Raw genomic sequence first — 11531 nt, forward strand, 5'->3', positions numbered from 1 at the left:
AGGTTAACTCTGAGTGAAGCTGGTTTGTAATGGAGAAACACAGTATGTGTCAGTCTAATTTACTTTATCTGATAGGTTTAGGTCTACTTCAGGCCAAACTGATTTTTCTTAGCATTTTAACTGACCTTTTAGGCTAATTTGTTAGAGCAATTAGCCAAAATATCCTGGATTAAACACATTCACTCAAGTTACAATATCTTTATGGATACTAGTAATTTGTAATGCTTTTCAGTTTCATCAACTATGTACAATTCATAAATTCAAGTATACCATTGCAATTTTAATTAATTGATGACTTTATTAGTGGTGATCTTGCTTAATGATAATTGTTTGTTTCACAGATAATAGAAGCAAAGAACAATAATGAGACCAACGACATGACGGTGAGTAATTATTTACAGAATTTTAATTTTTGGGTGAACTTACCCTTTAATACAATGCACTCCATTGCACCAACAACTCAATAATAAACACAAAGTAGGATTGCATGACATTGCACACATGTATGAAATGAAATCGATGTTAAATTGACATGCAAATAGTAAAGTCGAAGTTATAGACAGAAAATGTTATTCCTGCTGTGCTCTAATTTATAGTTTAAATTTGAGATTTATTAGTACAAGTAATAAAGGGTCCCCAGGGACAGAGCAAAGGCATGTGCATAATTTACTTTTCCTATTACCTAAAATTGTCCTTACCACTTTTTGTTATTAATTCCATATGTGTAAAACCAACTGTATCCCATGTGCAAGAAAAAATTGAAAAATATGGATGTCAGTGACAGTTTATTACATAGTGGTTGTACTTACAGGCATCAGAGGGCGATCCAGTTAAACGGAGAAAGAGAGAGCAACATAGTACAGGCCAAACAGAGAGAGGAGAAGGAGATGACCAGGTAAGCGTTTCAACTGGGATTTCATTGAGCTGTAATGGTGTCTAATAGAGCCACAATATGGATGTCAGTGACAGTTTATTACATAGTGGTTGTACTTACAGGCATCAGAGAGCGATCCAGTTAAACGGAGAAAGAGAGAGCAACATAGTACAGGCCGAACAGAGAGAGGAGAAGGAGATGACCAGGTAAGCGTTTCAACTGGGATTTCATTGAGCTGTAATGGTGTCTAATAGAGCCACAATATGGATGTCAGTGACAGTTTATTACATAGTGGTTGTACTTACAGGCATCAGAGAGCGATCCAGTTAAACCGAGACTTCTGAATGACCAAAACAGCATTTCAGATGCTTTGCAACAAGATGTTTCCGCTGGTTAGTACAGTTGTGCTGTTGCGTCGCGCAAAGTCACATGATTTTTTTTTATGCGCATCAAGGAATTTATTCGGTAAATGCATTTCCATTGTAGTTTATGCGCATGTTTTCGTATCGGATAGAAAATGTATCCAACTCAAACGAGCGCATACGTTTTTTATGCGCATTTTTAGAATTTATGCGCATCTTGCCATTTCCATTTAGCAGTTTTTGATGCGATATCGCAAAATGTGCATAAAAATAGGTGGATGGAAACATAGCTATTGAGAAATTCTCTTTTTATTTATCGAAACATCTCAAAGCATACCATTGTTTTAACAGAATAGTATCAGTTAGGCTGGCCTTAAATCTATAGTATAGTCGTTCACAACATGACTGCAGAGAACATGATCTTGGAAATATCCAATGTAGATTTCATAGTCTCAAATTTTAGAGCACCCCAATTAAAAATTTAGTTTTTTGTTTTTTTTAAATCAGCCAATTATCATGACTTTTTTTAATGTAAAAACCAACACAAGTGGACCTACGACAACAATATAAAAAAATTAAAAAAGTCAGTTCATGATCCCTTTTAAAACAACATTTAAGTCAACATGACATTTTTAGAGAGATAAAATTAACAATTAAACAAAGGAGTTTTGTTCATTTCATTGTAGGATCAACTGATGACTTGGGCGGCCTATCCATTAAAAGTAGTGGGTTGTGTGCTAGAGATCTGTTGTTCCTACAATTCTTCAGTATTGCAGAAAGATAAGACTGGAACTGGCCTGAAGTTTCCAACTGATTGGATTAGATGTTCCAAACTAAAACAATTGCACATTGTTTGTTTTGACAGAGTCTCAGTAGTACTGATGAATCAGAGTCAGACGGGGATAATGGAAGTGAATACATACCTACATCACCCTCCTCGGACAGTGAAGACTGGAGCGATGAAGGTCCAGATTTTCCAAAAGACAGAGAAATGAAAGTAAACAAGATCAACACTAGTTTTGCTCAAGATGAGCTCGACGTTGACTCTGGTGATGATCTGGAACATGCAACAGATGAAGGAAATGATGAGAAAGAAGAGGGTTTTACAAAAATAACAGTAAAGAAATGCCAGAAAGGAGATAGAAGGATATGGGACAAGAAACATTTCTGTATTTATTGTAAAAAAAAAAAAAAAGTAAAATAGCACGCCATTTAGAGCGAAAGCACCACAAAGAAGAGGATGTTGCTAAGGCAATATGCTTCCCCAAAAAATCTAAGAAACGCCGTCTGTTGTTAGATCAGCTTCGATATAAAGGTGACTACAACCATAATGTTAACATCTTGCAGACATGGAGGATGTTAGGGATGAGGATGACAAGGAAATGGTGAATTAGTGACTTATAGACAACCTTCTGAAGAAGCAAACCCTCATGAATACTTGCCCTGCAATTATTGTTACGTTTTTTTCAGAAAACGTGAGCTTTGGAAACATGAGCTTTCATGCAAAACACGAAATGATCTCCCTCGGGAAAACTCCCGCAAAAGAAAAAGAGTCCAAGCTGCAGCTTCCCGTCTCATCCCTATAAAAGTAAATGCAACACAAAGATGTTGTAAAATCATTGGCAGGATGATGCATGACGAGGTGTCTCTTGAGGTAAAATCGGACGAACTTATTTGTGAGTACGGTGACAGATTATTGGAGAAGCATGGGAGCGATCCATCTAAAGATGGCTATGTTAGTCAAAAAATGAGAGAACTGGGGAGATTTGTGATTGCTGCAAAGTCTCTGAAACCAAATGTGAAAACTGATATCTTAATTCCACCAATGTTTAAGTTGGCTGTTGATGCAGCAAAAAAGGCATCTGGTTACACTAACTCAAAGTACCGCTATGATAGACCATCTCTCGGTGTAAAACTCGGACACTCTCTTAAGACAGTTGGTGATATACTTATAGGCAATTATGTAAAAGCAGAAAATGAGGTTGCTGCGTACAGAGTCAGGAGTTTTCTGGGTTTAGTGAGTTGGAACCACTATGTCTCACACCGTGCTAGGACAAACCTAGAGGAAAACAAATGGAACAAGAAAGAAATGATTCCTCTAACTGAAGACATAATTACACTTCAAAAATATTTGAAGTCCACTGAAGAAAATGCCAGAGACTGATACAGGGTCCTGATCCTAAAGCATACAGCATGCTAAGTGAAACTCTTCTTTCCCAAATCATACTTTTTAACCGAAGGCGCCAAGGCGAGGCAGCTAAAATGCTACTTCAGACTTATGAGAGCAAAAATACAGATACACTTAATGAGGATGTTATGTAGTGCCTTTCAAAATTAGAAAAGGACCTGAGTAAGGACTTCACTAGAGTTGTTATAAGAGGCAAAAGAGGCAGAAAAGTACCAGTGCTTCTCACCAGAGAGATGACAAGATCACTTGACTTCCTGATTGAGCACAGGACTCAAGAAAATAACATTTCTGAGACAAACAAATATGTCTTTGCAAGACAAAATTCAGACTGCTTAAGAAAATTTGCAAATGAATGTAATGCAAAACATCCTGAGACCTTGACCTCTACCCAACTGAGAAAACACATCGCAACCCTCTGTCAAATAATGAACTTGAAGGACCATGAAATGGATCAGGTTGCAAAATTTATGGGACATGACATCCGTATTCATAGAGAATACTATCGCCTAACGGAGAACACGCTTCAACTTGCTAAAAAAAGCAAATTTCTCATGGCCATTGAATGTGGAACAACAGTTTATAAAGGAAAATCTCTAGACGAGATTGACTTGGGATTAGAGGGTGAGCATCTAACACTGGAAAGTTGTAACAATTTACACTAACTGGGAATTTGGAAAGAACATGTGACTTGTACTATATAAAACCTTTCTCTTCTGTGTTTTCATTACAGTCGCTTTGTCTGAGAAACGTAAACAAGGCTGCACTTCAGACCATGTTATGATGGAGACGTCTGAGCAAGAAGAAGATGGTAAGAAAGTCATTATAGGAGAGGTTAGGTTCAAGTTAAAATGTACCCTTTTATCAGGTTAATGCTTTGAAAGGAGCAGTCATTTATAAAGTAGTGGTGCGTCCCAGTTTGCATACTATCCGCCCTAAATAGTATTCAAAAATAGAATTAGTATGTCCCAAAACATCCCAGAAGTGAGATGACCAGAGACAATGTTATTGGATTACAGCATGTGTCATTTGCCGGTGAGAAAACTTTACAGTACAGTGAGTAACGGTACTATAATAACCGACGTAAACAACTGTTTAAAAGCGTAATTAGATCCAGCGAATTTTCCGTTGTGTGACTAAAGACCAAAACATGTCAGTATAAAATTGCTTGCATGACAGCGTTTCCACAATAAGAAAAAAGAAACAAATTACAAACAAAACCAACAAAAAATACAACAGAACAAAAATACTAATGAAATAAACAGTGCTTTAAGTTTTTCAGGATGAAGCTAGTAACAGTAGTATTCAGACAAGTAGGCCTAATAGCCAAGAAGTGTAATGCCTAAAACAACACTGCTGTATACATTAAATATAGTTGGCTATAGTGTTACAAGGTTGTTCAGGAAGTACAGTGCTCAGCGTAAATGAGTACACCCCCTTTAAAAAGCAACATTTTAAACAATATCTCAATCAATACAATAACAATCTCCAGACTGTTTTATATGTTTTACTCATAAAATGAAAGTAAGGTTAATAATATAACTTGGAGAACAACATTTTCAGTTTTACTCAAATTAGGGTGATGCAAAAATGAGTACACCCCACTGAAAGTCCCTGGAGCAAAGCTACATTTTAGACTACAAATGTCTAATTTGAGAAGAATTGAACCACAGGTCAGTCTAATTATTCCTGTCCAGCAGACAGTTGACTTTAAAAGGGTGTTACTTAAAGAAAACCCCTTCCCATTTCATGCTGTCAGCAATAGCACCACATGGAAGAGAAATGTCACAAGGCAAATAATGTCTTTACAACAGAAAGGTGAAGGCTACATGAAGATCAGCAAGGATTTACTTATCAGTCAGAATACTGTAGCAAAAGTGGTACAAAAATGTAAAAAAAAAAAGATGGAACTCCAACCATCTCACAGAGACGTCCAGGTCGTCCAAAGAAGTTCAAAGAAAAGAAGTCCAAAGGTCGTCGACAGGAGCGTTTTCTGATGAGAAGGGTTGAAGAAAATCGGCATGCAAGTTCACTGCAGTTATCTAAAGACTTTTATGTTATAAGTTAAACGGATGTTATATAAAACTTGTCTTGTCAATACTTTGGAAATAGTTTTTGTGTTCACTGAGATTGTTTAAAATGTTACTTTTCAAAGGGGATGTAGTCATTTACGCTGAGCACTGTAAAGAGTTAATACAGATGTAACTCAAAATAAATGTCTCATAATGTTAATTTCTCTCTGTTACAGAGTTATCCAGAAGTCAGAAGAAGAGGCCTGATCCTGAGGAGTCTTGTGATTCAGACGGTAAGTAGTGTGATCATCTACTGCAGACTTTCTGGCATGCAGTGTACAGTAGGTTATGACTTAGTTTGTGTATATATAATTGGCGGTCTCTTCTCTTTACACACAAGGCCCTGACACACACACAGGCACTAAAGCAAAGGGATCATCCTTTAGAAATGGTAAGCTTGTTTGTTACAAGGTTGTTCAGGAAGTAAAAAGTGTTAGCTGTGATAATTGACTGCTTTTTTTAGCTGACATTAAAAGGTTTTTTCAATACAGATGTAACTCAAAATAAATGTCTCATAATGTTAATTTCTCTCTGTTACAGAGTTATCCAGAAGTCAGAAGAAGAGGCCTGTACCTGAGGAGTCTTGTGATTCAGACGGTAAGTAGTGTGATCATCTACTGCACAGACTTGTGTATATACAATGATATATACAACATTATGTATATATACAAGTACATCTCAGTAAATTAGAATGTGGTGGAAAAGTTCATTTATTTTAGTAATTCAACTCAAATTGTGGAACTTGTATTAAATAAATTCAATGCACACAGACTGAATTACTTTAAAGAGCATATTGCAGGTAAAAAAATTCTAAATTAATATATAACCTTATGTTAAAATGTGAGCCAAAATCATCACAATTAAAAGAACCAAAGACTTAAAGTACTTCAGTCTGTATGCATTGAATTTGTTTAATACACAAGTTCCACAATTTGAGTTGAATTACTGAAATAAATGAACACATGCTAATTTATTAAGAAGCACCTGTATATCATTGGCTGTCTCTTCTCTTCACCCACAAGGCCCTGACACTTACATAAAGACCAAAATGAAGAGATCCTCTAAGACTGACAGAAATGGTAAGCTTCTTTGTTGACAATGAATAACCACCTTATACACCCTAGCAACTGCTTGGAAATACCCTAGTAACCGCCTACAAAATATCCTAGCTGGCCAGCCGTGTGCATGTACTATTAGGAGTGCCTTAACCTCTTGGCCATACTGCCCTTGGGCCATTACAAGTCAAGTCATCTTCATTTATATAGCTTTTTTTATAACACAGATTGTTTTATAACGCAGACATTTAGGGAACAGAGATTGTTTTTGCTCTACAAGAAAGTTATTGTTCACCTTAAAGGATTAGCTCACCCCAAAAAGAAAATGTCCTGATCATTTACTCACCCCAATGCCATCCAAGATGTTCATGTCTTTCTTCCTTAAGAGGAAAAGAAATTAACTTTTTGTGAGGAAAACATTTCAGGATTTTTATCCTTACAATGGATTTCAATTGATATTAACATGTTGAAGTCCAAATCAACCCAGTTTTAAGGTCTTTGAAGAGCTCCAAACGGCTTTTGCACGCTCTCAGCTGTAGATTAGAGTCTCATCTAGCCAAACTATTTGTCATTTTCAAAAAAAATAAATAGACATTTATATTCTTTTATGCCAGTTATTACGTCACCACTTTGGAAAGGTCACAGAGACGTAGGCGGAAGTACCGCCCCCACGGCCGAGGGCGGGGCTGAGTGGGGTTGTGCACCTGAGACCGCAGTGACGGATTGATTGACAGCTACTATCAGACTGATGAAGAGTGACTGTAGTGACTCCAGTAGCTTTGCATCTGAGCGGTCATAATTTTTTCCGGGATTATTATTACTATATCGCTATTATTATTCTTCCCAGCGTCGCGAGACAACATAAAGTACATGAATCTGATTAAACTCCATGCGTGTTGTTGAGTTGATGTAGGCGCCTCAGATCATTTGTGTTTTAGAGCGCTCTCTCATGTTCACGTTAGCAGATAAGTTGCCATGTGAACGACTGACATCTCTTTCTCTACATAAACAAAGACTATTTGTTTTCGTTTCCAGAGAAAAAAACCCCAGCAAAATGCGCAGGCGTGTGGTCGACCGCAGAGCTTTCACTTTAGGAACATAAAGAACATAAATTGTGATTAAAAATATATGCTCACTCACATCAAGATGCGCTGCGGTAACGTTAGTGGACTCCATGCAGGGCACACACAAGTAAGGACCATATAAACAATAACCTGACACAAAGACATAAATATGTCATTTAACAAACAGTACAATTTCAACGATCCTTCTCCAAGCTTGTAGTAAACATGAGGCATTACTTCCGCCCATGTCTCTAGTCTTAGATTTCGACTTTAAAATTTGTTGGTCTCAATTGAAGTCCATTGTTAGCATAAAAATCCTGAAATGTTTTCCTCAAAAATGTAAAACTTAATTTGTTTTCCACTGAAGAAAGAAAGACATGAACATCTTGGATGGCATTGGGATGGCAAATTATCAGGAAATGTTCATTATGGGAAGTTTGTGAATAATTTCAAACTTTTAGTGCTTCTGTAGCCATTCAGGATGTACACAGGATGTACAGGGTTTTGGTGGCCTGAGAACGCAAACTTTAAAATGTGACCGTTATAATCTGTGTGTAAACTTCAGAAACGTGTATCTGTGGAGACGTGACAGCATTTACATGTGTATTATGCGTTTAGTTTAGATATGTCCATTTTAATGTGTATGTGTGCAGATGCATAGTTTTTCTTTACAAAGTGACCTCACCAAATTAAGTCGTTTCTGTGGAATCATTTTGATAATGTTTTGATCTGTACTAAGGGAAAGGGAAGGTTGATCCTTCAGGGGAGAGTCTAGTTGACATGGTCTCTGCTGACACTTCGAGTCGAGTTCAGAACGCATGATTTTAGGCCTGATTTTCGCTCGCCGACAGGTTTCTCTTAATCGCCGACAAATGCCTGAAATCATAGGCAAATCGGTGCTCGTTCACGCAGTGTGAATGATAAAAGACACGATCAGAGATAATCGCAGACGAGTCGCCAACGCACGTGAGATATTTGACATGTTAAATATCTGGAGCTGTCGGAGATTCACAATCGGACTACTCTGAAAATCATGCAGTGTGAACTCGGCATTAGGGATCCTTGCAGTCGTGTCTAGGCACAGATCCTTCATCTGATCTGGATACAGCTCCAATCCGGCTGATTTCAGTAAACCTCGGGATAAACAGATATTAGCGTGGATGCTATTCTTCTTATGATGTCACGAGTAGGGATGGCTCACGATTTTTGAATATTTGATTAGTTGATTATTTATAGAATATCAAATATGCTGAGTGATTAATGTCTTTAAAAATCCCAGTTTTTGGTGCTGATGCGGTGGTGACGTGTAACTCTGCCAATAACACACGTAAAAGCTGTCAATCCACTCTCAGAGAACAGAACACCACACTGTTAACCCTTGCTGTAAAAAAAGGCGTAATTCAGACAGTATCATACCATTTTCCATTAAAACAGTAATATACCCTAGAAAACAAAAATAGCCTACAGGAATATACTGTAAATGAACAGTGCTCAAAATCGACACTCAGAGGCTGTTTTCCCAATCACACCCTATACCCTCATTCACTATTCCCTACATTAGTTCACTAATATAGTCCACTTGACAGAGTGAATGAAAAGAAGTGAGTGAATTGAGAAACTGATGAACACCTGATAAGCAGAATCACTGAAGGACAGAGAAACAAGAACAGAAACACAAGAACTACAACTGACTTCCAGCCACTGAGTGTGAAACCAGTTTACAAACCAGTTTACGATTATTTATTTCATACATGTACAAAAGTTCTTGTTGAGAATTAACAAAGATTTAGTTAATAATAAAATTTGTTGTCACCATGATGAAGATCAGTATTTGCTTTAGTTGGTCTCTTGTCCCTTGACTTCTTACTTTTCATCTCTCTCTGGCTGCTGTAACAGTGAGTTTATAGAACACATTTGTTATGGCAAGAAAAAGTCAAGAGGAAGATGATCAGGTGTTTTTATTCTTTTGTGATGATGTCACAATCATCTTGGACTATCTGATTTTCAGATTATTCCTGTATATATTCATTGAAATTATGGGTATGTCATATTTAGCATAAATCTGTGTATCTACAAAATGAAATCAATATTTCTATAATCAGGTCTTCTGAAAAATAACAATCATATAGTGCATTCAATTTTGTTTTACTCCTGCTTGACTCAGACACACACAGACATCAACAATCAGCACATGAATCTCAACAATGGTGAAAAGTTTCATGTCGCAATGCATGCTGGGTTCCAGGATAATATAAAACTCCCAGCATGCACTGCTGCATGAATAATAAAAAAAAGAAGAAATATTGCCACCATTGTTGAGATTAATGTGCTAAATTGTGATATCTCTGTGTTTCTAAAACATAGTGTAGCTCTATTTTTTTTTGGTTTCTGCATGATGTGTTAAAAAAAGAGTCATAGTAATTTATTGCTGTAGTTTCACAGTAGTGCTAATGTAACACTTTTGATCGAGGATAAAACTCTGAATGAATAAGAACTAATTCCTTAGTGAATGAACAGGCAATATGATGATTTTGTCATAATAAGCATTACAACCACAATCATTCATAAACTGTGTGCGCACAAATGTGACTTGCAAAAACACAGCTCAAGCAGCAAAAGAAAAATGAATGTTTTAGCATCAACATCCCAACTAAAGCAAGCACTGATCTCTATAATGGTAACTTCAAACAAACATTTTCAATAACAACTTCTGTATGACAGACATAAAGTCATACTGGTTAATAATAAGTGTAATAATGTGTAATGGCTGGAAGTCAGTCGTAGTTATTGTGTTTCTCTATTTTCTGTTCTTGTGTTTCTCTTTTCTTCAGTGATTCTGCTTATTAACAGCAGGTGTTCATCACTAATGCTCAACAATCACTTACATATTCCCTTAATTATCTCACTGCAGCACTGTCTCAATGTTACTTTTTACTCATTGTAGAGTGGATTTCCTGTGGGGTTGAAAGGGTTAACAGTGTAAGATAAAAAGACACACCCACAAAATGTATTTTAACAGTAATAAACTGTAAGTTATAAAACAGGTTTATACTGGCAACACTGTTGCCAGTAGTTTACTGTAAAATTAATTTGTTGGGTCACCATTGTGCTGAAGAGTAGAGCTTGTGCTTCAGTCCAGGAGAAGATCTACAAACATTGATGATATACTGCATGTTGCTTTATTTAACAGACAGTGACTGTATAGTTGCTGGTCCAGTGGAAATCTTTTTATGTACAATAGTTTTTTAGTGGTCTCAAATGAAAGAAGTTCACAGTTTTACTTTGCTCACATTATTAATGCATTATAAATTTTAGTTAATACATTTAAATGACAGTTGGTCAATTTAAGGCAGTCGGTTTCTGCAAGTGTAATTAGTTCATTTGAATTAGAATTTAGTGCATTTTTACAGAAACAAACTAGACTACAGTAAAGAACTGTACAATTAACAGTATTTTACTGGCAACAGTGTTGCCAGTATTTTACTGTAAAAAAACCCGGTAAGGTCTAACAGTGCACATTATCCCTCACACACACATTGTGTCACAGTTTTTACTTACTGTAACGATATCGGGCGAAGCGCGCTGTCTGGCCAGCGATCTCATCTCGAGCAGCTCAGAGAGCGAGGATTAGATATCCGATGAAAGCCAAAAAGCCCAAAGTTATTGACTGTCTGCATCTGTATCGCAGTCCTGTTTGGTGAGGTGATATTCAATTAATCATGGATAATAGATGAACTAGTTTTATATTTTATTATGTTCATGCTCATTTTTGAAATATAAATACATACAGTTTATGAAGTGAAATGCTATAGCCTTATGAGCAGTTGATATATGGTAATCATCAGACTGTTATGTTAATTTAGTGCCGTCATTCGGTTGTTTATTATATTAATATGTTTCAGCACGTTACAGTCATTAA

At 36.6% G+C, this 11531-nt stretch overlaps 1 protein-coding gene across 1 annotated transcript; it reads left to right on the forward strand.

Moving 5' to 3' along the window:
• Positions 1-3753: 3753 nt before the first annotated feature.
• On the forward strand, positions 3754-8128 carry LOC309481290 (uncharacterized protein; the record flags this gene model as incomplete). Its single annotated transcript, XM_082146159.1, has 7 exons — positions 3754-4045; positions 4155-4232; positions 5670-5726; positions 5834-5884; positions 6034-6090; positions 6516-6572; positions 8085-8128. Exons 1-7 carry the CDS (start codon positions 3850-3852, stop codon positions 8126-8128), a joined length of 540 nt encoding a protein of 179 aa, XP_082002285.1. The 5' UTR covers positions 3754-3849.
• Positions 8129-11531: the final 3403 nt, after the last annotated feature.

Source organism: Leuciscus leuciscus (assembly GCF_965113295.1).
Source record: "Leuciscus leuciscus genome assembly, chromosome: 18".
Classification (NCBI taxonomy): domain Eukaryota; kingdom Metazoa; phylum Chordata; class Actinopteri; order Cypriniformes; family Leuciscidae; genus Leuciscus; species Leuciscus leuciscus.